The 27,064-nt window shown below is 48.9% G+C and overlaps 1 protein-coding gene and 1 long non-coding RNA gene across 37 annotated transcripts in view; one reads left to right on the top strand and one right to left on the bottom strand.

Annotated features, from left to right (window-relative positions):
• Eps15l1 (epidermal growth factor receptor pathway substrate 15-like 1) overlaps positions 1–23,416 on the bottom strand; it is a 172,581-nt gene extending 149,165 nt beyond the window's left edge. For 18 of the 36 annotated variants that reach the window (XR_015639463.1, XR_015639462.1, XM_087588596.1 and 15 more), the window contains exons 1-6: positions 23,347–23,416; positions 8,662–8,703; positions 8,154–8,243; positions 7,498–7,545; positions 3,782–3,877; positions 3,106–3,168 (exon numbers count right to left, since the gene is read on the bottom strand). Coding sequence is in view for 32 of the 36 variants with exons in the window: in XM_087588596.1 (XP_087444722.1) it covers positions 3,106–3,168; positions 3,782–3,877; positions 7,498–7,545; positions 8,154–8,243; positions 8,662–8,703; positions 23,347–23,379 (372 nt within the window). In the remaining 4 variants the exon portion in view is untranslated. 36 annotated transcript variants of the gene reach the window in all.
• On the top strand, positions 3,461–7,919 carry LOC148000420 (uncharacterized). Its single transcript, XR_015640255.1, has 2 exons — positions 3,461–3,571; positions 3,672–7,919. It is a non-coding gene; the product is annotated as an uncharacterized LOC148000420 (long non-coding RNA).
• Positions 23,417–27,064: the final 3,648 nt, after the last annotated feature.

Raw genomic sequence — 27,064 nt, 5'->3', positions numbered from 1 at the left:
CAATCCACCTGCAATTCCAGCTCTCAGTTCAAGGTGGAGGCAGGAGAATCAGGAGTTCAAGATCACCCTGTCTCAGAGAAATAAGCTAACGGGGCTAAGGATGTAGCTTGGTGGCAAAGTCCTTGCCTGAGAAGCTCAAAGCTGCCCAAGAGCTGGCTAACAGGACCAAGGAGGAAGGGAGAAGAACATGAACATGGGGGTGGGCTGCCATCATTCTGAGAGCGTCCACAGTCCACACGTGTAGGCCCAACTCTGGTTCAGGAGTCAGAGGTTTTGTAAACATGTATCTCGAGTTTTAGCTTACTTATTGTGCATATACAAACTTGAGTGGGAGCATACAGCCCACAGTACTTGTGTGACAATCAGAGGACATGTCTTTCCTGCCACCAAGTGGATTCCAGGATCACCACACTTGGCAGCAGCACTTCACTAAGCCATCTTGCCAGCCCATCTTTTTGTTTTTGAGACAGGTTCTTCCCTATATGACTCACGCTGGCCTTGAACATGTGATCTGTCCTCCAGCCTCAAGTTCCCAAGTGTGGGATGACAAGCCTACGGCACTGTGATGAAACAGTGACTGAGCAGAAGTCCACAGCAAGAACTGGGGTGCTGCTGTGAAGTCCTCACCATGCTGCTTGCTGCTGCAATGTGGACTCTGGGACTCTGGATGAGGAAAGTGGTAGAATGACTTAAGCAGGGGTTTAACGGACCGTCCTAGTAGGAGCACAGAAGACAGTGCTGAGGGTGATCTGAACTGTGGAAAAAGAATATTAATATGTGGCCTAGAGACCGTTCTGTTAATATTTTGACAAAAAAAAAAAAAAAAGTGGCCCTTCTCTGAAAAATCCATCTGAAGCTAAATTAAAGAGTTTGGAACTAACAGGGTTGACAGAGGAAACGTCAGGGCCACCGAGTACTGACTCTGCTCTGCGGTTAGTGCTGGTGGCTTTAACTAATTTATCCTCTCCTGTACTGCTGCAACTCCATGCGGTTCCCCCTGCCCCTTCTCATCCTGATCCTTCCCTATCCCTATCCACTCCTCCTCCTCCACTTCCCTTCAGTGAGAGCAGGTCTCTCAGAGATATCTGTAGTAAAAAGGAGTGAGCTGAGCAAGGAAAAAATAAAAGGTAGAGCTTGAGGAGAAAAGCTTCGGGAAGCGCAATGAGGCCGAGTCCACTGCTCACCAAGACCTCAGGTAAGACCCCACCCAGTTAAGCTTCTAGCTTCTGAAAAGGAATTTTAAAAAAGTTCAGGGCCAGGCATGGTAGCGCTGCCTATAACCCCAGCACTCAGAGGCAGGGGCAGGCAGATCTCTGAGTTCAAAGCCAGCCTGGACTACAGAGAAAATTTCAGGACAACCAAGCTTAGGCAGTGAAAGAAGCCGTCAAAGAAAAGAAAGCTGGTGAAGAAGTAACTGAATGAGGAGGCCATGTTCCAGCGCAGGTTAAAAAGCAGAACTTGGCAGCTTTGGCTATGAGGTTCTGACTTTGGAGGAAAAGATACAAGAAAGGGGTTATAGAGTCTCTCTCCATGACTAAGGAAGGCCACTGAGGCCAGACAGGTAGTAGGGGGTGTCCCTGCATGAAGCCTACAGAGGCCATTGTGTGAAGCTGTGAAGGGGAAGCTTGGACTGCCTTAGAGACCTCAAAATGTTGCAGACGCCAGGGCCATGGGATGCAGCTTCAACAGGGAGTGTTGAACCCCTGGTTCTCACCAGCCCGTGAGAAAGAAGCGAGTTGCAGTCAGCCAAGCAGGATGGGTAAGAGCACTGAAAAGCACTTTGATATCAGACATGGATGCAGAGTTTGGGAGTCTGCCCTGCTGGTTTTCATCTTGCTCTTGTCCTGTGTTTCCTCACAATGTTCCTTCTTTCCTTTTGGAAAGGTAATGTACATCTGTGCCATTGTGTGCTGGTAAAGTGAGCTTTTTTGGTTTTTCATTTTGGTTTTATAGGGGATTACAGTGAAAGAGATTGCAGGAATCTCAGAAGAGACTTTGGACTTTTAAATAGGGCTGAGACTGTGCTAGACTATGAAGACTTTTGAAGCTGGACTGCATGCATTTTGCATTAGATGACTACAAGCCTATGCAGGCCAGAGAATGGAATGTGGTGGTATGAATGAGAGATGGGGCCTTGGGGTAGGTGAGGTCTTACTGAAGGAAGTGTCACTGTAGGTGAGCTATGAAGTTTCAAAAGTCCAAGCCAGACCCAGTGGCTTTCTCTACCACTCTAGCACCAAGCCTCTCTTCCCACCACGATGATAATGAGCTAACTCTCTGAAGCTAAAAGCCAGTCCCAATTAAATGCTTTCCTTTCAAAGACTTGCTGAGGTCACCGTGTCTCCTCGTAGCCACAGGACAGTGACTACAACAGCAACCATGCTTGCTTGCTTGCTAGTTCTTTCCTAGAGAACGAGACCACATCACCTCATTCGTGGAAAAGGAACACCAGAGATGCTGAGCAAGGGTTTTTGCAGATAGGTGGGCACCTCAGAGAGGAAAGAGTGGCTGAAAGGTTGCCTGAGCAGGGTATCTCCTGTCTATCCTGAAGAACCAATAGAAGCAACACAGCCTCAAACGCTTGCCGAGAGCTCAAATCCTCAGCTCCTTGCTCCAAACCTCAGTTGCCAGCTATAATAAAGAAATCTGAGAAGCCATTTTCCAAGCTGAACTTAGGCATAGCTACTTTCTCTGTGCTGGAGAGGTAGAAGCAGAGGGTCGGGAGGCAAGAGCAGCTTCAGCTACAGTGTGAGTTTGACATCAGCCTGGATGACATGAGACCCTTTCTCAATAAGCAAAGAAACAAAAACTGAAGAGATGGAAAGATGGCTCAGAGGTTAAGAGCACAAGTACAGTTCCTAACACCCAAGTTAGGTGGCTCACAATAGCTGGTAACTCCAGCTGCATGGGATCCTACCCCCATCTTTGGTCTCCAAGGGCACAAAGACCCACCACAAATATACAAATAGTTAAAAATAAAATAATTATTAAAAACTAATAAAATCAAAACACAGCTATGATCCTGCAATACTGTGGAGACATAAAAAGGCAAATGTATTCCAGAAAGTTCTAAATAATATGAACGGCTTGTCCCTGCTCACTTACCCGCACGGCCCAGTGGGCCTCTGCAGATGACTGTGTGGCCATCAGTGGGCTGCTGGTATCATGCTGAGGAAGAAAAGCACACGTGACCAAAAGGATCTTATTCCAAAACGGGAAGGCCACCAAATGGGGATGACCTATGACCCCCCCAGCTCCCCTCCCAGGTGTGAGCCACAGGTATGCACACAGACCCGTGACCATTCATAGCTATGCGAGGCTCTGAACAGCTAAAAGTGGACACGTTAGCTGTACCCAGCAGAGGTCACGGCAGTAACACTATCCTGATCCAGGCTACAATGTGGGCAGGCTGAGAAAACAATGCCACAGCAAAGACCACATCCTGTATGACTCCGTTAACAGAAACGTTCCAAAAAGACAAATCTACACAGAAAGACAACGGGTAGCTGCCAAGGACTGGGTGACGGAGAAACAAAGATTAAGGCAAGGCCCAGCGCCCTCCTTTTGGGAGGTGAGAACTGGGACTCAGGCTGATGACTGCACACAATACTGTCATATGTACGTGCCACCCAACTGTCCACTCTATTTATTCTGTTTTGTTCTCGAGACAGGGTCTCGCTGTGTGTCTCCTTGACTAAAACACAGAAAAGACAAGAGAAAACATGGAGCTGCCACTCACATGTACGTGCACATCCACGAGAGCAGGAGTGTGAGTACTCACGAATTTTGGTGGTGGCATGGTGAGGCCCAGGTTGCTCAAGGTAACTTCGTGCCCACTCTGTGCACAGGCCACCAGTCTCAGTGCAACATAGAAACCCTGTAAACCCAAGAAGAAGAGGCTACACCACAACGCAGGCTGTAAGGTTCTTAGTCCACTGTGCTGACTGCAGTGCACGGCTGGTGGCCGTTAGTAAGTCCAAGCAAAGGGGCCTTTCCCAGACATAACCAGCCAGCCGGCCTCTAGATCAGGAGACGCCGGGGCAGTCGTGCACCGATGGGTCAAACATACCTATTCTACTTTGTTTTTCCATTTTTGTGAGATTGGGAATAGGACAGAAAGCCTTAAATACCAGGCAAGAGCATTCCTCCAAAGCAGTCCACAGCTCAGGTACTGGATTTAAAGATTTTTAAAGAAACTGCACGTACTTATTATGGGGAGGGGTCACGTGCATCCAGTGTACATGTAAAAGTCGGAGAGCTTGGGAGATTCAGCTCTCCCACCATGTTGTTCTAGGGAATGAATTCAGGTTGTTGGGCGTGGCAGCAAACACTGTCACCAGAGGAAGTATCTTGCTGACCTGCTTTTTCTTTTTTAATAGTTAGTTTTGCTGTTTCTTTTAATCTATTTTTTCTTAATGTAAGAATGTTCTGTCTGCACGCACACCTGCACATCAGAAGGCGGCATCAGATTCCATCACAGATGGCTGAGAGCCACTGTTCAGTTGCTAGGAACTGAACTCAGGAACTCGTTAACTACTGAACGATCTCTCCAGCCCCTTGTTGGGGTTCTTTGCTTGCTTGCTTGGTCTGGTTTTTTGAGACAGAGTTTCTCTGTGTAGCCGTGGCTGTTCTGGAGCTTGTTCTATAGACCAGGCTGGCCTCCAACTCGGAGATCTACTTGCCTATGCCTCCCAAGTGCTGGGATTAAAGGCACTGCCACCACCACCCGACAAGTTTTGCTACTTTTAATAACGAGTGTGTGCACACCACTTTAAATACCCTTAGAGTCTAGAAGTGTCAGGTTTCCTGGAGTCAGAGTTACAGGTAATTGTGAGCAGTCTGGTGTGGGTACTGGGAACTGAATTCAGTTCTGTCAGAGCAGCAAGCACTCTTTTTTTTTTTTTTTTTTTTTTTGGTTCTTTTTTTCAGAGCTGGGGATCGAACCCAGGGCCTTGCGCTTCCTAGGTAAGCGCTCTACCACTGAGCTAAATCCCCAGCCCCGCAGCAAGCACTCTTAACCACTGTGCCATCTCTCTAGCTTCCTCAATCCTCCTGTCTGTGTCCTGAGTGCCTGCATGTTCTGTGGTGACCTATCAACTTTGGACACAAACTAGAGTGAGCTAAGAAAGAGCCTTAATCAAAAAACTGCCTCCATCAAAGTGGCCTATGGGCATGCCTGTGGAACAACTACCTAATTAATGATTCTCATAGCGCCACCCCTAGGCTGGTGGTCCTGAGTTTTATAAGAAAGCAGGCTGAGCAAGTCATAGGGAACAAGCCTGTGAGCAATGATCCTGATGGTCTGCTTCAGCTCCTACCTCTAGTTCCTCCCCTGGTTTCCCTCAATAATGGACTATAACCGGTAAATCAAATAAACCCCTTCCTCTCCAGCTGCTTTTGGTCATCTTTATTAGTGACAGAGTCTGAGATAGGGTGAGACCCTATAGTGGCAGCTTCTTTTCTGGCCCGAGAAGTACAAACACTGAGTATTTCATGGATGGCTGACCCATGTCCACGGATGCTGTGCAGGAACACATAGTGTCAGAGGAAAGGTGAGAAGTGCAGTATGATAGTCCACAGAACCGCCAACAGGCTCTCAGGACCTTCACTAAGCAGCTGTATACCCCAATCTCAAGGGAAGGAGGTGCTGGTGGCTAGCAGGTGGCCAGGCTCAAGAACCTGGGACACAAGAACAGCCTCAGAAGACAGCAGCTGGGAGAAGAGCTGGAGAACCTACTGGCACCCAGGGCCAGGGCCACTGCTTTGTCGACTTTATCAGCACAGCACTGCAAAGCCTGGCAAGGCTTCCAATGCCAGCACTTCAAGGACAGACACAAGTCCACTCAGAATGTTCAAGAGCAGAGCCTGGGGCTTCAGGGGAGCCTGGGAGTCAGGGTGTCCTACATACACCTCCATGGTAGACTGCACTGGAACATGGCCACCTTGGCTTCAGGTCCTGGTTTAGTTCTATGACAACAGCAGTCTGACATGGTGTTAGAACTGTGTAAATAAGCATCCCTGGGGAGAGCTGGTTACAGACATGGGGCTAGGAGGGGTGCACAGGAACCCACCAAACTACTTTTGGCATCTTTACATAAGCATAAAATTTCTTTGCTGGGCTGGAGAGATGGCTCAGTGGTTAGAGCACTGAATGCTCTTCCAGAGGTCCTGAGTTCAAGTCCCAGCAACCACATGGTGGCTCTCAACCATCTGTAATGGGATCTGATGCCCTCTTCTGGTGTGTCTGAAGACAATGAGGGTGTACTTACATATAATAAATAAATCTTTAAAAATAAAATTTCTTTGCTATAGAACAGTCTTTAGGCTGACGCCATGGCTCCATGGTTGAGAGCATATGTGACTCATGAAGAGAACCAGAGCTCATTTCCCATCAGGCAGCTTCCAACTACCTGTCACTTTACCTCCAAGGGAATCTGCCCTCTTCTTCTGACCTCCATAGGCCACATGCATGCACACACACTCACATTTCTGTGTTGTTTTGTCCCTGTGTGTCCGTGTGTGTGTTGAGACAGTCTCACTGCGTAGCCCTGGCTGGCCTGGTGCTCACAGTGATCCAATGGGGATTGACTTAGTGTTGGGATTAAAGGTGTGTCCCACCTACCAGATACGATTCACTTTATCTTAATTCTTAAAATGTTTTAATTATTTACAGCTTTTGTTTTGTTTAAAGATATGTGTGTGCATGTGCGTGTGTGTATTCTGAGACATCAGAGGAGGGCACTGATCCCTTGAAACTAGAATTGTAGATGGTTAAGCTGTCAAATATGGGGACTGACTGGGGCCTGAACTCTAACAGCTGAACCCACTCTCCAGCTTGCTGGTGTACAGTTCAGTCTGCCTGGCACAGTGAGAACTACTCAGGAAGAAAGTCTCAATGAGGGGCTACTTCAAACAGGCTGGCTTATGAGTTTTCCTGGGTTACCTGAGATGGGGAGGCCTACCTGTGTATGACCGCATCACCCCTGGACTGAGGGAACAGGAAAAAACAGCTGAGTACTGGCTTGTTCCATTTATTATTTGTTCCTGACTGGATGGGACCAGCTGCTTCAGGTTCCGGTTCCTACTGCCCGCCACCCAACACACACACACACACACACACACACACACACACACACACACACACACACACACACACAGTCCCCCCCACCCCAGTAGGTTGTACTTGGAACTGTGAACCACAGGCACCCTTTCCCCAAGGTGCTTCTGTCTACCACAGAAACAGGTAAAGAAGTGGAGACAGGCACAAGACTGTCAAAGGCATGTCACTGAGTCAGGGGCCTAAGTGTACTTAAAGACCTGCATTCCACAGGGAGAACTCTCACTGGAGCCTGGCAGCTGTGTGGATAACAGACAGTGGAAGAGACGCACATGCATTCCGGCCTTGGGGGCCCCCAGCCCTCCCCGCTCCACGAGTGCGTATATACCTGTTTGTCCAAGAGGCCCCCAGCCCTCCCCGCTCCACGCGTGCGTATATACCTGTTTGTCCAAGAACCCTTTACCTTCGGGGTCTGCCAAGTCCCATATCTGTGGAGACACAAAAGTGTCCGCGCGTGTGAGTACTGCTCACCAATAATGCACAGAACAGGAGTCCTATCAACCACTTCTGTCGTGGGCACTGCGACCAATAGTCGAGAGCCCCCGCCAGGCCAGGGTTATTTGGTGGCAGTGCCCACTCGGCCCTCCAGGCGAAGGCACCTATTTAGATCACTACACAGCAGCATGAATCTACAGCTATCAAGACACCAAGAGCGCTCTGTTCTGGTCTACCGCCTATGCCTTGAAGGTGACTACTACCCGACACTGACCAAGCTGGCTTCAAACTCAAAGACTCTATCGCCCCCTGCCCCGGAGGGCTGGAGTTAAAGAAGCACTCCCCATACCTGGCATCGTGGCTTTGGTTTAGTTTGCAAAAACAGGTCATACTATGTAGTCCAGGCTGATCGATCCTTCTGCCTTAACCTCCCAAGTGTGAGGATAGGCAAGGAAAGGCAGATCTAACAGCTTCACCCAGGCCTGTCTTCACACCCTCCAGTTACAGCTAAGAGGCTCCGGGGTCCTGGCCTTGCCCCAGGGAAGGTCTGCATAGCTGCTTTCATTGCGGGGATACAGGAGGCCATGCTTCATCTCCCTACCTTTCCCAGGACGATGTCTGAGAGCCCTGACTTCTTCAGAAACAGTGCAGCCTCGCTTGCCCCAACTCTCCCTGTGTAGGCAGGGTCCACCTGCAAAATGACAGCAAGAGTCAACACATCCACTTACAAGTAGAGATACCGTCTCCATGTGTACTCAGAAAGCTGCTTCAAATGCATGATCAAGTTCAACTACAAAGATAATGTGTGGCTAGGTACAACTTAGTGGCTGAGCTGTTCTGCACGTAAGAGGCTGAGTTTTGCCCCCAGAGCCAACACATATATGCATACAGAAGTACATACATACACAAACAACATCAATAAAGGCAATAATGGGCTGGAGAAATGGTCGGTTGGCAAAGGTGCCTGCCACCAAACCTGACAGCCTGAGTTTGATCCCTGGGACCCACACGGTGAAAGAAGAAAACTGACTCCTATGACTTGTCTCCTGGACTCCACAGAAAAATAAATTAAAATATAAAAAGAAAAAGACGATAGGAGTTAGACATACCTGCTTGTAGTAAGACTCGTATAATGGGTTTCCACTGGGAATCTAAACAAAACAGAAGAGTCACAAAATGCTCATAAACAGACATGTGGCCCACCAACACAGAGGCACCTCCCATCTTGGCCTTTTTCTCTTCAGGTACTATCCAGGCTGGTCTTTTGTCATTTTGCTTCATTTTTGTTGGGACAAGGCACACTGCTAGATAGCTCTGGCTAGCCTTAAAGTCCTAGAGATCCTCCATCTTCAGGCTCTTGACATACATACAGGCAGGGACTGTCACACTCAGTTTCAAGCCAAGTGGTCTGTCTCCTGCCTTAGCCTCTTAAGTGCAGGTGATAATACACAATGTTTTGCCGTCACCAAATATGCCCCAGTTCTAGTAAGAATGTGTGTACCCCACATCCCCAGCATAGAGGGCTCACATAGACAGTGGCAGAAGCAGGGCCCTCTTTCTTTTTGCACCCTTCCAAGCTCCAGGTGCTAGGGGAGTGTTAGTATGTGACCTGGGACACCAGCATGCACTTGGCTGTTCTCAGGCCCCCTACCTGCTGCCCAACAGCTGACAGTGCACAGACTTAGGCTGCAGGGGTCCTCCAGGACATACAGCCTTGTGCTGAAAGCACCCACTCCCACTGTCAGAAAGCCCAAGGGCACCCCACATTCAGACAGGACATGTCTGGCTCAGTCCAGGCTTCAGTCCACAGGTTCCCACTTATCCCATTACCTCCCTCCCTGGCCTCAATAGGACACCTCTATGGGGAGGAGGGAGTCATCTGGGGGAGGAAGCCACCCCAGTGGGGAAGCGCAGTGCGCAGACACTAAGCAGCAGTGAGGTCTCCAGTCCTGGGGGAAGGGGTGGCAGAAGCAGGAGTCTTGGGAGTCAGGAAAGCCAGGGGTATTTAGTGCTACCCTGTCAAAAAAATAAGGGCTTTCTCTGTTGGGACTTTTGGAAAACTGAAGTCCAAATACAAGGGGGTGTACCTTCTGGTTCAGCCAGGGGCCCCATACCTTGAAGCTTCAGTCACCCTGGAAGTGAGTTCCCATGGGAGGGTGTTCCTGCCCACTCCCCTCTGCTTGCCTAAATATCTAAATATGGGTGTCCTGTATGGCCATCCCAACCACCAGAGCTCACAGGAAAAAAATCTGTTCTTGATCAATGGCCCAGCCTTGTGCACCCATCACAAAACACAGCAGGGCTGAGTGAAGAGAGTGAGCCAAGGGTAACTTAGAGCAGGGTGCTGTCCACACTGCTGTGGGGAGATGCAGGGACCTTCTGAGCCACTGTGAGAAGTTTATATCAACACTGCCTCAAGGTCTGTGGTACATGTCTTCAAGTCCCAGCACTCGGGAGGCAGAGGCAGGAGGATCTCTGTGCGTCTGAGGCCAGGCTGGTCTACATAGTGATTTCCAGGCCACCAAGGCTAACATAATGAGACTGTCTTTAAAAACAAATGAACACTTAGTCTGGCCTGCCTATGATACTGATGGGTCCCTGTTTAAAGACAAAACCTAAACCAAGCAAAAGTGCCAGATCCACAATCAAGAGAAACAAGGCTCAACATTCAGAGAGGCTGCCATAGCCTGGCCCACTCAAGCCTGTTCCAATCCTGGGACTGACTGCATCCTGAGAGGGGGAGCCTAGGGGCAGAGCAGTGCAGATGAAGAAATGCAGTAAACATCAAACATGAATCACACTTCCTTTTATGCCATTGCTTCCTGGGGACACTGAAGCCACAGCTGCAGGTTGCCTAAGTGTTCATTGTGACACCATCCACGCCTCAGCCCACAGCCTTGGACAATCTGTGGAACAGGGTCTGAACAAAACTGCAGTCACAGCTAGCTCATCCAGGCTGTGGTCCCCAAGACAAGTTCCCAGACTAGGGCAGAGCCTTCCATTTGCCCACAGCTGCCACACAAACTACCCACACAAGTCTAGGGACCAGAGCAAGGACAAGGCTTTGAGGGCAAGAGGCTGCAGGGCATGAAGATGAGCACAGCCCACTACACGGCCAGGACATCACACTTGCCTCTTAAACCATAGCATGCAGGTCCCTGAGGTCCCTTCACTTTCCCTCCAGCTGGGCAAGATGGCAGGAAAAGGACATGGTACAGTTTTGCACAGTGCTGCTGAAGTAACTTCAAAACACCACAGCTCTGGAGAAAATCAGAGCGTGGCAATACCCCTGTGGAGGGGATGGTCTAGGGATCATACCCTAGCAGCTCCAACCCTGGCAGGGCCTGGCCAGGAACAGGCTCCTCACAAGCCTTTGCATCCAGGTGGCTCCTGCCATACCTACTTCCTACGTGCTCGGCTGAAACTGAGCTTCAGATATAGTTACATCTTGGACCTCTGGGGCTGAGGAGATGCTCAGGAGGAAAACATGAGAGCCTGAGTTAAGATCTCCAAAGCATGGGGTTGGGGATTTAGCTCAGTGGTAGAGCGCTTGCCTAGGAAGCGCAAGGCCCTGGGTTCGGTCCCCAGCTCTGAAAAAAAAGAACCAAAAAAAAAAAAAAAAAAAAAATGTCCAAAGCATGTGTAAGGGCAGCTATAATCCCAGCTGCCCTTCTATGAGAGAGGAGGCAGCTCTTGAACCAGCCAGAGTAGCGTACACAGTGGAAAACACCCAATGGTCTCTGTCCTGACAGCTCTGCCGCACTGTCCACACTGCACCCACACACACTGGCTTTGCACACCCGCACTGTCCACACTGCACCCACGCACACTGGCTTTGCACACCCGCACTGTCCACACTGCACCCACGCACACTGGCTTTGCACACCCGCACTGTCCACACTGCACCCACGCACACTGGCTTTGCACACCCGCACTGTCCACACTGCACCCACGCACACTGGCTTTGTTGTTTTGTTTTTTTTAGATTTTTGAATCTTTGAGGAGGGCTTGTTTTGTGTTTTATTGTACCCACGATTGATCCTAGGGCCTCACACATGCTAAGCCAGCTCTACCTGAGCTTTGCCCCCAGCCCCTCACTGGAGGATTCTAAGAGCTCTACAGCCCTCAGATGGCAGGGTGAAAAGATACAAAAGAAAGTGTAAACCACCAAGGTCTGTATAATCTGTTCTCCTAATAAATAGCTCACAATGAAACACAGTAGCACATACCTGTATCCCAACCATTTCCCCAGGGGAGATCAGGACAAGGGCAGCCTCAGGCACCTTGGAATACCTGAGAACATCTCAGCCGCCTGTGAGAGGCCACGCTCCTCACTGCTCACTCAATGTTTCACATCCAGCACTTTCATCTGAAGACTGTTTTGAGACAAGGATTCTGGATATGTATCCGCAGCCAATCTAGCACTTGAAACTTAGCTCAGGCTGATCTCAAGTCTCAGCAAGCTCTGCCTCTGCTCCTAAGGCTGGGATGACTGGTCGTACATGCACGCCACCACGCCTGGCCTTGAGCTCCTCATTCAGTCACCTACAAGGCAATACAATATGCTACCTCCTGTTTACTGGTGGGACAATGGACCTTCCCCCATGCGGGCAGTGAGTGCTGGGACTACAGGAGTCCCAGGCTGGGAGGCCTTCACTCCATTCTAACTTGCTGCAAAGACAGCCCAGGTGTGCAGAGCTGGGCAGAGTTGGACAGCTACGTGGGCTTGTAACCTGAGAAAATGCACTCTTGGGGCTCCACAATAGTGTACTTTATAAAACCAAAGCAGTCAGTGGCCAGAGACTGAGTACACAAAGGCACCTGAAAGCAGATGCAGCCTGCCGTTTCCCCAGGGAGCACACACTGCCCTTGGTATAGGAGGGAGGCACAGTCTGAAGTCCCACAGGGAAGCCAAGACACAAGGAAGAACACGGCCTGCAGAGGCGTGCGTGCCAGTCCTGTCATCCCAGATCTTTGCAGTAGGGACAAGCAGAAAGGAACAGATGGTCATGGGAGTATGACCTGCAGCTGTGCTGGGCTCTTTTAAGACCCTGCCTCAGAAACACACCAAAACAAGGTCCAGTAGTTCAGCTGGCAGAGTGCTTGCCTGGCATGCACAAGCCTGGCCCCATCTCTACAACCACATAAATAAGGCCAGCACTCAGGCAGGACAGAGGTGAAGGTCATCACTGGCTAGTTAGTAAGTCTGAGGCCAACCTCAGCTACTCAAGAGCCTGTTTCAAAAAGTTTTTTGTTTTTTTAAAAATGGGGGGCAATGGTGGCGCACACCTTTAATCCCAACACTAGGGAGGCAGAGGCAGAGGCAGAGGCAGAGGCAGAGGCAGGTGAATCTCTGGGAGTTTGAGAACAGCCTGGTCTACATGGTTGACTTCCAGGACAGTCAGTAACACCCTACCTTGAAAAACAAAAGCAACAAAAAACCGGGCTAGCAAGATGGCTCAATAACTAAGCCATCTTGCAAGCCTGAAGTCTTAGTCACTGTTCTACTGCTGTGACAAACCACCAAGACCACAGCAAAAGGGCTTTTAGTTTCAGAGGCTTAGCCCATTATCATCACAGCAGGAGCATGGCAGCACACAAGCAGAGGCTGAAGCTGTAGCTGATTGGGGGGGGGGGGGGGAGATAGAGACAAGACACACACACACACACACACACACACACACACACACACACACACACACACACACTGGGCTTGGCATGGACCTTTGAAACCTCAAAACTCACCCCCAGTGACACACCTCCTTTAACAAGGCCACACCTCTTTTTTATTTTTTTTTTATAGAATCTTTTTTTTCCCCGGAGCTGGGAACTAAACCCAGGGCCTGTGCTCCCTAGGCAAGGGCTTTACTGCTGAGCTAAATCCCCAACCCCCACACCTCTTTTTTATTAAAATTTATCTTCACACAAATCCAGCCCTACAAAGGATAATAGATGGAAAACTCCAACAAGGAAAATTACACCCTAGAAAAAGCAAGAAGTAATCTTCTTTAAACAAGCCCAAAGAAGAGAGCCACACTAACAGAATTCCATCTCTAACAACAAAAGTAACAGGGAAACAACAGTCACTACTCCTTAATATCTCTTAACATCAATGCACTCAATTCCCCAATAAAAAGACATAGACTAACAAACGGATATGTAAACAGGACCCAGCATTTTGCTACACACAGAAAACACACCTCAGTGACAAAGACAGACACTACCTCAGAGTAAAAAGCTGGGAAAAAAATATTCGAAGCAAATGGTCTCAAGAAACAAGCAAGAGGGGGTTGGGGATTTAGCTTAGTGGTAGAGCGCTTGCCTAGCAAGCGCAAGGCCCTGGGTTTGGTCCCCAGCTACGAAGGAAAAAAAAAAAAAAAAAAAAGAAACAAGCAAGAGTGGCCATTCTAATAGCGAATAAAGTCGACTTTCAACCAAAAGTTATCAAAAAAGATAAGGAAGGACACTTTATACTCGTCAAAGGAAAAAAATCTACCAAGATAAACTCTCAATTCTGAACATCTATGCTCCAAATGCAAGGGCACCCACATTCATAAAAGAAACTTTACTAAAAGCTCAAAGCACACATTGCACCTCACACAATAATAGTGGGAGACTTCAACACCCCACTCTTATCAATGGACAGATCATGGAAACAGAAGCTAAACAGAGACACAGTGAAACTAACAGAAGTTATGAGCCAAATGGATTTAACAGATATCTATAGAACATTTTGTCCTAAAACAAAAGGATATACCTTCTTCTCAGCACTTCATGGTACCTTCTCCAAAACTGACCATATAACTGGCCACAAAACAGGCCTCAACAGATACAAGAAGATTGAAATAATCCCATGTATCCTCTCAGATCACCATGGACTGATGTTGTTTTTAATAACAAAAACAGGGGTTGGGGATTTAGCTCAGTGGTAGAGCACTTGCCTAGCAAGCACAAGGCCCTGGGTTCGGTCCCCAGCTCCGAAAAAAAGAAAAAAAGAAAAAAAGAAAAAAGACTTTTTAGAATTTAATGAAATTCTAAAACTTATGGGACACAGTGAAGGTAGTGCTAAAAAGGAAAACTCATAGCTCTGAGGGCCTCCAAAAAGAAACTAGAAAAAGCATACACTAGCAGCTTGACAGCCCATCTGAAAGCTTTGGAAAAATACACCCAAGAGGAATAGATGGCAGGAAATAATCAGACTCCGGGTTGAAATCAACCAAGTAGAAACAAAAAGAACTATAGAAAGAATCAACAAAACTAGGAACTGGTTCCTTGAAAAAAAAAATCAACGTGATAGATAAACCCTTAGCCAGACTAATCAGAGGGCACAGAGACAGTATCCAAATTAACAAAATCAGAAACGAAAAGGGATACATAACAACAGAAACTGAGGAGATTTAAAAAGTTATCAGATCCTACTACAAAAGCCTATACTTAACAAAACTAGAAAATCTGAATGAAATGGACAATTTTCTAGATAGATACCAGGTACTAAAGTTAAATCAGGATCAGATAAACCATCTAAAGAGTCCCATAACCATAAAGAAATAGAAGCAGTCAATAAAAGTCTCCCAACCAAAAAAAGCCCAGGACCAGATGGGTTTAGTGCAAAATTCAATCAGACCTTCGAAGAAGACCTCATACCCACACTCTTGAAACTATTCCACAAAATAGAAACAGAGGGAACACTATTCCTTCTATGAAGCCACAGTTATGCTTATACCTAAACCACAGAAAGACCCAACAAAGAAAAAGAACTTCAGACCAATTTCCTATATATTGATGCAAAAATACTCAATAAAATTCTCACAAACCGAATCCAAGAACACATCAAAACGATCATTCACCATGATCAAGTGGGCTTCATCCCAGGGATGCAGGGATGGTTCACTTGGCCCAGACTCCCAGCTCCTATCCCAAGTTTCCAAAACTACCAGGAGTGATAGGGACAACCTCAGAGACCCCCAGAGAACCAACCCCAAGAGGCAAATGCCTGCCAGACCCCACCAGAGCACAGGTGCATCTGGGATCCCCAATAGATGGGGGAGGCCAAGGGGGATAATCCCGCCCAGTGGGGGTAATAATGCTACTAAATCCTACAGTAACATACCAGCCTGAAAATTGGCTTCTCTTAATCCAAAGGGAGTGTGCGTTACAATTTTACATTTCCCAGCAAAGAAAACCATCCTCAGCCATTTGCCTAGCATGTGCGAGTTGATGGCTTCCATTCCCAGGACCAACAAAGTAAGGGCTAGGAGGCTGGAGGAACAGCAGGTTGGTTCCCTGTGATGAGGACCTCTCCATCTTCCAATGGACATCTGTGCCAAAGAGGTAAAGCAGAGGTGAGAAGTGGCCTGTGGCTGCCCAGGAGCTTAAGGGCTGGTCTCAGTCTCTGGTATGTACCACGGCCAATGGCTGCTTTTTTTTTTTTTTTTTTTTTTTTGGGTTCTTTTTTTTCGGAGCTGGGGACCGAACCCAGGGCCTTGCGCTTTCTAGGTAAGCGCTCTACCACTGAGCTAAATCCCCAGCCCCCAATGGCTGCTTCTTTCATTCACTTGTTTACTAGAGGACATGCATGGGCACAGTGCCTATGGAAGTCAGAGGACCTTGTAAGAGTTGAATCTCTCCTATAAGTGGCTTCCAGAACTGGATTCAAATCATCAGACTTGGTGGAAAGTGCCTCTATGCATGGAGCCACCTCACAGGCCCACAGCTACTGCTTCTTCCTCACTGCACATCTGACACCGCACACCCACATCCAGTGTGCTCCACGGCGGTGCACACCACCCAGCCCCACCCAGGGTTTCATGACTCCTCTGACAGCTCCATGAACATGCAGCCACGCCCTGGGATACAGAATGAATAATAAGGCATGGGTGGGAGAGGTAATACAACATGGATCAATCATTCTACTAAGGAACTCCAAAGCCAGGAACAGAGCTACTCAGGAGGCTGAAGCATGGAGGTGAAAACTTTGAGGGCAGCCTGAGCCACACTGGGAGAGCCTGCCTCAAAATAAATGTTATTTCTTTTTTTTTTAATTTATTTCTTTTTATTTTATGTGCATCGGTGTTTTGCCTACATGTATGTCTATGTGAGGGTGTCAGATCTTGGAGTTACAGACAGTTGTAAATTGCCACATAGATGCTGGAGTTAGGGGTAGGTCCTCTGGAAGAGCAGCCAGTGCTCTTAACCGCTAAGCCATCTCTCTACTCCCCAGAATAAATTTCTTAAGGCCAGAGCCATAGCTCAGTAGGTAGAAAACAGTCTCGGTGGTGCATGCCTGTCATTCCCACTCTGGGACAGAGGGGCGGGGAGATCATACTGCAAAGGTCATCATTTTCTGCTCAGGGAGTTTCAGCTTGGGCTCTATGACAGCCTGTCTCAAATATGTTTTGTTTTAAATGAGACACAGAGAGAGTTTGCAATATAGAAATCACAAACAGACATGTAGCAAGGCACAAAGAGTCCATCCCACCAGCTGTTTATGAGAAAAGGCTCCCCTGAGACAGCCCAGCTGAGGCAGGCAGAGCAGCTGAACAGTGAGAAGGAGACAGATATTCCAGTCAGGACAGTGCAGGCGCAAAGGCCACGGGACAGCCCACAGAGCAGTAGTGCTAGGAAACCTGGTGTGCTACTTGCAGATGGGGCAGCCATTCTCAGGCAGGGTTTCTGGTGTCTCTCACTGCTTTCAGTCAGTAAGAGGCAACCCCGGGCTGGAATCAGAGGGTGAAAGTTTTCCCATAGAGCAGGCAGCAAGGGCTGAGGCCCAACTGTTGTGCCATTGGAACCTTGCTGGGATCATTGGGGATGGAGAGCAAAGGAAAGCATTAGTCTGGGATACATAAAGGGGGCTCTGGTTCAGAGCCCAACACTCCTACAGCAAAACCAAGCAGAGCTGCTTCAAAGCCCACATCAGCTACTATGGCTAATGACTTAAACTCCACAGGGAGTGGAACCCATCATGCCATGGACCATTGGAGCCACTACCTTGTCCAGTGGCAAGCTGTGGCCCTACCTGAGGACAGTGACTAGGTGTCACTCCCCCTGTAACCACTGAGGCCTCAGGCCAGCCTCTGGACAAGCAGCCACCCATCAGCTTTGTCCAGGATTCATTTGCAGTCCAGGCACACACCAGTGTGCTATTTACCAAACACCTTCCTCCTGCCATCCCTAAGTCACTCACAGTGACAAAGAGGGGCGGAAGTCAGGTATGGTCAGCGCTTGGTAGCTGAGGATGGAGGACGGCAAGTTCAGGAGCAGACTGGGTAAAATACTGGTCTTAACCCTCTCCCCCAAAATGCACACAATATACCCAGAATATAAAGACAGACAGACAGATGCTCAGCAGGCAGAGCCCAGCCTGAAGACCCACACTGCAGATTCACAAGGGAGAAGTGACTCCTACAAGTTGTCCTCTGACCACACACAGTAGTGGCATGTTCACACCCACACAAATATAAAAATGTTCTTTAAAAGTATAAAGCAACAAGCAGGTGCTCTGAGAGACAGTCACTGCAGGCAGTCAGTGACATCAATGCCATACTGGTACCTGAAAACAATCCTTCCAGAACAGGAAACTGCACCACAATAGAAAGAGCTGGGTCAGAGAGCCAGGCCAGGTGAGGCTGCCAGGCACAAGCCAGCCAGAGACCAGATGGTTCTGACCTCAGCTTACCCCTCTACATGGTTAGCAACCACAACAATGACCAGGGTGTCCAGCCCACAAGTACCCTGTGCTTACTCTCTCATGCTCTCTCTCTTTTCTGTCTGTCTCTGTTTACTGTTTTTGTTTAGTCAGGTTTAACTATGTTGCCCTGCCTCACCTGGAACCATGTAACCCAGGCTGGTCCCCAACTCACAGAAAATTCTCTCTCTGCCTCCCTAATGCTGGATGACAGGCTCCCATCTAGACCCGCTGCATAGAACAGCTTTCTATAGGGACACTGGCTGCTCCAGTGAAGTCAAGTGAGGAGGCCAAAGTGGAGCTCAGCCTCCAGAGCCACCTCCTGTAAAGGCAGGTGCTAGGCTCCTCAGAGCAGCTGACCCAGACTCAAAGACAGGCATGGGAACTGGGGCTGAGGGAGAAAGCATGTGATCTTGCTTTGCAAGGCCTCGGGAGTCAGCAAAAAGCAGACACTGCAGGTCAACAAAGCAGCCAGGGACTCTGGAGCTCCAGCAGAGGCCAAATCTGTCCCTACCCTGCTCTCTGTCCATCAAGGAAATGTCACAGTCACTAGCCTTTCAAAAAGAGCCTTGAAAACAGCACAGGCACAAGGGGGGACAAATGAATGCCCCCAGGCCCTCAACAAGCATTCCAGACACACTAGCCTGGCCAGATCTCTAGGGAATGCATTCAGAAAGAAGGCTGTGCGGAAGAATGAGGTTGGAGGGGGCTCCACAGAGGCAATCAATGGTTTAACTCTAATGTGACAACCATGGCTATGGGACTTTCACAAGTCCCTGACTACTATGGGTCTCAGCTTCTTCTCATCCAATAAACAGATTCTTTTTACAGGGCTGAGAGGTATACCTTGCCAGTAAAGCACCACGTGGCACACGCCAAGGGTCTAGACTTCATCCACAGCACCGGAAACAATCATGACCACAATCATGGCATGTGGCTCATGAAAGTGTCATCAAATCCCCTGGACATAAGACATGGTACCAGGAGGAAACTAGATAGCTTAGGGCACCCTTACTATGAACAAAGAACCCACAGATGCAATGGGCAGAATGAAATCTCAGGTCCAGGGAGGTGAAAGGGAAGTCATCAGACTACCATTGCCCCACGGCACCAAGATCAACAGAGCCTGCTGGTGAGTGAAAGCCGGGGGTCAGGACATGAGACCAGAAGAGCAAGGCCAGTCAGGAGGTCAGGTGGGGCCAGAAAGGAGCAGAGTAGACTGTGGGGTGCTAGCTCACAGGCCCAGACCTACCTGTACACCTAACCCCTGTAAAGGAGAATGCAAGCCATGGAAGGTTCTTGAGCCAGGGAGTAGTAGTTAGAAGATCCCATGGTGGTAGGAGGAGGAAAAGGAGGAATCAAGACTGATGGATAGTGCAACAGGCCTAGACCCCAGTGCTCTACAGAACTGCCTAGTGGAGGAAGTGGTCGATTCCAGAGTCCACCAGGCCCCAGAGGGGGAGACAGTGCCAGAGTCTGAAAGAGGCAGGTTTAGAGTACTGATCATGAGGCTGGGACCAGAGAGCAGAGAGAAAGGAGGGGGACAGAGAGATGGGAGAAGCCGAAACACCCTGAGAGAGAATGAAGCAATCTGGTATGAGAGGCAGGTCAGGATGGGATTGGGGAGAAGAGAGCAGACAGAGGGCGATAGGAAACATCCCATGGGGCTGCAGAGAAAAAGGAATAGGGACTCTCCCTGGTCCTGTGGCTGGAGGCTCCACACCACAGCCTTCTGTTCAGAATACCTCAATCAAATGGTATTCCAGAATTCTCCATGCCCTGTTTCCCTTGTGATCCTATATGAGCTGTTAGGCTTGCTCTAAGGGCCTGAGTAACAGTAACATCTGTATCTGAGCTGCAAGTACAAGCACAGAGGGCTGGGCAAATGGCTCGGCCGTTCAGAATGCTCACTACTCTTGCAGAGGCTCTAGGTTCAGTTTCCAGCACCCACATCGAGGTCCAGTTCTAGTGGTGGCTCACAAGTTCAGGTGCCTTCCGAACTGCCTCCTTGGGCACCTGCACACACTTGGTACAAATAACTCAGGCAGATACACACACACACACACACACACACACACACACACACACACACGCAAATATATAACTAAATCTTAAGAAAAGGGGGCAGGAATAGAAGCAGAGCATGCGGCTCCCATCTGTAGCCCCAGCATTTAGGTTGGTGAGGCAGGAGAACTGCCATGAGTTCAAGGTCAGCTTGGGCAAGTTATTACCAATGAGATGATTCAGCAAGGACACTTGTCACCAAGCCTGACAACCTTACTTTGATGCCCAGGACCCACATGGTAAAAGTAGAGAACCAACTTTCAGGTTGTACTCTGACCTGCACACATGCATGCACGCACACGTACATAGATTGCTCAGTAAGTAGTGCCCAGCATGTGTGAAACCCAGAACCCAACCGTCGACACATTGCCCCTGTAAAAGAAGGTGTGGGGGTCCTGGGCCAGGAGTTCTGCTAACCAGGAGGTAGGGAACAACCAGACACTGTCTGTGATCACAGTCCTCTAGAGGCTAAGGCAGGAGAATCAGCAGAAGTTTGGGGCCAGCCTGAGCTACACACAAAGATTTAGAACTCACACACAGAGAATACCAATGCAGAATTGTCCTCTGACCACCACATGCACCATGGTACACAAACCCCCCCCCCACAGGAATAAATAAACACAAAAAAGCGGAAGAATCAACCACAAAAACACGAGGGTGGAGGGAAAGCAGTTCGGAAGGCACCTGAACTTGTGAGCCACCACAGGTCATGTCTCCTCAACTGCTGGTTCAGCTCCTGTTGCCATCCACAGCTCATCCCACACAGGGAAGACACACAGGGAGGCCATGTGGGAGCTGCTGCAGGTGCAGTCACAGTCCACACCCACTTAGGTGACACTTTCTGAGTGTCTTTCCACTGGCAACAGGTCTGACAGACAGCAGACAGACATGCAAGCATGTCCTGTGGACCATGAGAGAGCTGTGTCCTGTGGACCAAGAGAGAGAGCTGTAGGGCTATATGAGGCACACATGGCTGTGTGCCACAACTAGGAAAGACATCATGATATCTGAGCTGCTTGTTGAAGGAAGAGAAGGAACCAGGAGCTGAACCAGAGGAAAAGAAAAGGCTGGAGTCCTTCAGAAAGAAGAACAGCCCTCAGGGACACCACGATAGATGACACGGCTAGTTATGGTAAGGAACAGAAAACTGACCATATCATGGTACCAAGGAGAGCATGTGGTAGACAAGTCAGAAATTGGGAAGAGAATCAGGATTCTGTTCCGAAAGGTTCTAACAAGGTAAATCTCATGAAACTGACTTGTGCTTTTACATCTGTCACCTCAGTATGTAACTATTTTACCAAGAGCCCAGGCTAGCCTAGAACTTTCTGTTACTGGAGTGCTAGCTGAGAGTCAACATTATGCTTGGCCAAGAACTGCTTCCTTGATATTGTGGTGTTTGAGAAAAAATTGACAGCAAGTAACCAACTCTTATGCACTCAATAACCATCAGCTACTACCATGGCCCAAATTTTTAAAAACCCAGATTATGGCTAGTGTCAAAATTAGGCCTTGCGCTTGCTAGGCAAGTGCACTACCACTGAGCTAAATCCCCAACCTCGATCGAGCATGTGTTCCTTAAATGGGCTTGAGACATCCCTTCCTTCCCCCGAGCCTACACAGTAGTAGTACCTGCCTACTAACAATGACATCTTATGTCCAGGCATGGCCACATGCATCTGAAGTTCTAACTACTTGGAAGCCTGGAGCAGGAGGATGCAGAGGCCAGGAATTGGAAGCCAGCCTGGGTTACCCTGCAAGGCTCCACCTCAATACGAACCTCCTATCTGCCTGGTCCTTAATCATTTACAGAGGACAATCACAGGTGCTGTAATTGTTAATAACCACTGGTCTCCACATGTTAATATAGTGACAAAGCTGCTGTGTGGCTGGTTCTTCCAGGACTTAATCACCCTGAATTTCCCTCTCCTTCAGACTGTGACCTGGGTACATCAGTCTGCCAAGCAGTTAACAGTTTTGACATTCATACTTGCTGTGGTCTTAGTCCCAAACACCCAAATTTATTGATGTTAACAAAAGAGCTTCCAATGTGTTAGGCAAAATGTGCTTTCCACAGTGTTCCTGCTAATGCATTTTATAGCTCTATGTTTCCAAATGAGGTAATTGGTGTGCTGAGGCTAAGAAGCTTGCTTCAAGGACACTCTCTGGTAGAGTTAGGGCGAAATCTGATTATAAAATGCTTCCTCACTGGTAACCATGATCCTGTGAAAGACGATTCTAGTAAAGTGCTTATCATATGCTGTGGGGACCAAACGGGTAATTTGGCAAATTAGCAGGACAGGAGTACTTTCTAATTCTTATGGGTGTCACCTCAGGAGACCAGAGAGAGACTCTGTCAGTAGGAGACTGCTGAGCTAGCTCCCAAGCACCTGACCTCAAGCACGTTAGAGAGGGGCTGAAGAATGAATGAATGTTTCTGCTAGAAGCACAATGGCCTTCTCACGGCTTTTCTGTACGTCCCTGGGGCTTAGGAAAAGCATCCAGGGACTTTGAGGACGCAGACCGGTGCCCACCGTTGGGGGCGTAGTATTCGCCCTTTTCGCCTGGCGCAGAGCAGCGGAAGCAGCGCCCCGGGTAAGAAGAGCTGGGCGGCCCGAGGCGCTGCGGGCGTGCCCCGGATCCTCTAGCGACTCCACTCCGAGACACCACCCGCCCCGACGCCCGACTCTGCGGGAGACAAAGACTGGAGGCTGGGCCCACCGCCCTCGCCCGCCTCCGCGGGGACGAAGCGCGACGGGACTCGTAGGACACCCCCCTATCCTGGCCAGGCTCCAGGCAGAGCAGACACGCGTAGCGGCCGCGCCCCATGACCTCTTCGCAGCCGCTCGGAGGGTCGCCAGGCTCAAGACTACGTGGGCCGTGCCGGCCCGTCACCTTCAGAGTCGCCCGGCCCCCGCCACTCCGCCTTCCGAGCCTTCAGCGCGCGCCTCCGCGGTCCCCTGGAGCCGCGGTTCCGCGACGTCTTATCCTTCTCGTGGCAACCACCGTCCGCACCACCCCGCGGCGGGCCCCAGCACCATACCTGCTGCGAGAGGGGTAGGAGTGGAGCCGCCATCTTCGTGCGGACTCGGCCTCCCGAGCGCCAAAGGAACGGAGGCGGGGCCGTGCCTGCGCACTAGTACGGAGGAGGGATGCGATGCGCGCGCAGCACAGTCAGCGCAATGACAGGCCACAGGAACAGAGTACACGTGCGCAGATGGGAATCCAGGGCCTCCCCTGAGAGTTTTGCAGTAAGGAGGCGGAGCCTCGATCATGGTCTGCCCCCCGGAGAGGGCGGGGCGATTCTGGCTGGAGGTGGAGCCTTTATGGGGAAGGCGCTGGCTCATAGCTTAACCCGAGCGGGCCAGACCCGGTGACTTCGAGGGCGGGGCCCAAAGCACAAAGTGTCTGGAAGAGACGCAGCCTCGACCTCAGTTGTCCGGAGTAGATTTGTTGTGGGGACCGGGGATTTGGACGCGAGCCTCGTGGATGTAGTGAGTCCAGAGTGGGCGAGCTAGTCGGTCCGGGAGCGGGGCCTCATATGCATCTCCTGATTGGAGTGGACAAAATGAGCCCCCAGCTTCAGAGGCTCCTATAAGGCAGGGACCCCAAGGAACAGTAGGCCTCCCTTCTGGGCCGCTGGGCTCCAGCTCCCTGCACCTCCCAGTCTGGGTCTGTGAATCAAAGCTTGGCCAAACCTAGGCACTGTCTTAACCCCTCTACTCTAGCAGCCTCTACTAATGCCTAGGGTTTGCTGAACTTTTCCAGGGAAGAAGGGTACAGGCTACAGGCACACAACAAAGTACTATGCCATGTGCAGCGTTAGTACCACCCCGTATGCTTGTTAAACAGATTTGTGTTCTGATTGCTTGCAGATGTGGGTGTAGCCTGACATTTGGTGGTTTTTTTGTTTTTTAATGTTTTTTAATGTCTGCTATGCTCATGCCAATGCCTGCAGAAGAGAGAAGAGGTTGTTAGATGCCATTGAGCTGAAGTTAAGAGCACTTAATGAGCCCCTAATGTAAGTGGGAACCGAACTAGTGTCCTCTGGAAAAGCAACAAGAACCCCTTAACCAACTAACCATATCTTCAGCTACCCTAGTATTTCTGTCTTTTTTTTTTAAAGCTACATTTCAACTTACATCTTAAAAGATTTGTGTGTTGCCTAAATGGATAGGTGTGCACCACCTTTGTGCCTAGTCCCCACAGAAGTCAGAAGAAGGCATAGGGTTTCCTGGAACTGGAGTTTCCCATCGTTATAAAGCACCATATGGATGCTGGAAAACAAACCTGGGTCCTCTGAAAGAGCAACCCCTTTTTTTGTTTTTTGGTTTTTTTTTTTTTAAGATTTATTTATTTCACATATATGAGTACACTGTAGCTGTCTTCAGACACACCAGAAGAGGGCATCAGATCCCATTACAGATGGTTGTGAGCCACCATGTGGTTGCTGGGAATTGAACTCAGGACCACTGGAAGAGCAGTCAGTGCTCTTAACCACTGAACCATCTCTCTGGCACCTACGTATTTTTACTAACTTATTATTTAGTGTGTGGGTATGTGTATAAATGCATGGGTACAAACAGAGGACTTCTCTGGAAGTTCGATGGCCTGCTGCTTACACACACACACACACACACACACACACACACACACACACACACACACACGAGTCCCACACATGAGTCCCACACACGAGTCCCAGAGATAAGACTCAGGTTGTTAGCCTTGGTGGCAAGCATCTTTACCCACTGAGCCATCCTGCTGCCCCTTAAGACATCCTCATTCAAACCTCACTACACAGGTGCTGGGGAACACGGTGTACATACACCACCATACTGAGTCCCACTTGCTTTGATTTCTTGAGATGGTTGTGACTGATCCTGACTGCCAGCTGCACAGGATCTAGAGTCATGTAGGAGATGAAGCTCTGGCTTACAACTGTGAATTTCTAGATCAAGCTGAGGAGGAAAGGCCCACCCCCAGCATTCCGTGTGCTAGAGGCCAGGACAATGGATGCTGTGTGACCAGCTGCCTCACCACATGCATAGGCAAATCTTTGTCTTAAAAGCTCTGTGTGTGTGTGTGTGTGTGTATGTGTGTGTGTGTGTGTGTGTGTGTGTGTGTGTACATAAGTGCAGATGCCTGCAGAAGCCAGAAGAGGGCATCAGATCCTGGGGGTGGCCAGAGGTTGTCCAGTGCCTGATGTGGGTGCTGAATTGAACTGAGATCCTCTGAGAGAGCAGCAATTGCTCTTACTCTCTAGCCCTTAAAATTTTAAAAACGTTCCCAGCGGGTGTGGTAACACATGCCTTCAGTCTCAGCACTCCGGATGCAGTCAGATCTCCATGTTCATAGGCAACCTGGTCTACATAAGGAGCTACAAGCTAGCCAGAACTCCATGATGAAACATTGTCTCAAAAAAAAGGTTTTTAAGGAAATATAGCCATGTACGATGGCACATACCTGTCATCCTAGCACTTGGTGTCTTTCCTATTGCTATAAGACACCACAAGCAGAGCAACGTATAAAGGAGTCTATTGGGAGTTTAGAGTGCCAGAGGCTTAGAGTTCATGACCATGTTGTCAGGAAACATGGTAGCCATCAGGAAAGCATGTCACTAAAGCAGTAGCTGAGAGGCAGTGGGCAGACACCCTGGGCCTGCAAGGACTTTGGAAACCTCAAAGCCCATCCCTCAGTGACACACTTCCTCAACAAGGCCACACACCTGCTACTCCCTAACATTTAAAAATATGAATCTAGGGCTGGAGAGATGGCTCAGCGGTTAAGAGCACTGACTGCTCTTCCAGAGGTCCTGGGTTCAATTCCCAGCAACCACACGGTGGCTGTAATGGGATCTGATACCCTCTTCTGGTGTGTCTGAAGACAGTGATGGTGTGTGTACTCATGTAAATAAAAATAAATAAATAAAAATAAAAATATGACTCTATGGGTACCATTCTTATTCAAATTATTACATAAACAAAGCACTTATACAAATAAATAAATCTAAAATAATTTTTTTTTTGTTTCTTTTTTTCAGAGCTGGAGACCGAACCCAGGGCCTTGCGCTTCCTAGGCAAGCGCTCTGCCACTGAGCCAAATCCCCAACCAAATCTAAAATAATTTAACAGAAAAATAAGAGGGGCTGGAGAGATGGCTCAGCGGTTAAGAGCACTGGCTGCTCTTCCAGAGGTCCTGAGTTCAGTTCCCAGCACCCATGTCATTACCCATGACACACAACCACCTCAAGCTCCAGGGGATCTGATGTCCTGTTCTGGCCTCCATGGGCAACGGAATGTAGTATTACAAACACAGATATACACAGACACACAAATTTTACAAAAAAAAAAAAAAGAAAATCTAAAATAAAACAATATTTTTAAAATTTATTTTACCATCTTTTATTTCATGTAAATATTTAAGAGGTTCAAAAAAAAAATAAAAAAGGACATTGTTTATAGTCAGATTCTTACAGGTCTCTGGTTTTCCATGATCTGCTCTGTGCAGGGAAAAAGTTTTTTAAAAGTGTTTCACTCTGTGTCCCAGGCTGTCCTAGAACTCGTTACATAGACCAGGCTGGCCTGGAACTCACAGATCTCTGTCTGCATCTGCCTCTCAAGTCCTGAGATTAAAGGATGTGCCACTGCATGCAGTCAACAGAACTTCCTGTTGCAGACACTGGGGGGTGGGGTGGGGGTGTCATAGGGGTCTACACAAGACACAGGGGTCTGGGGAGAACATGGGGACCCCATCACAAA

Source organism: Rattus norvegicus, chromosome 16, assembly GCF_021556685.1.
Source record: "Rattus norvegicus strain SHRSP/BbbUtx chromosome 16, alternate assembly SHRSP_T2T, whole genome shotgun sequence".
NCBI lineage: Eukaryota > Metazoa > Chordata > Mammalia > Rodentia > Muridae > Rattus > Rattus norvegicus.
Note: the sequence above shows the minus strand (reverse complement) of the source record. Positions and strands in the feature narration are given on the sequence as shown.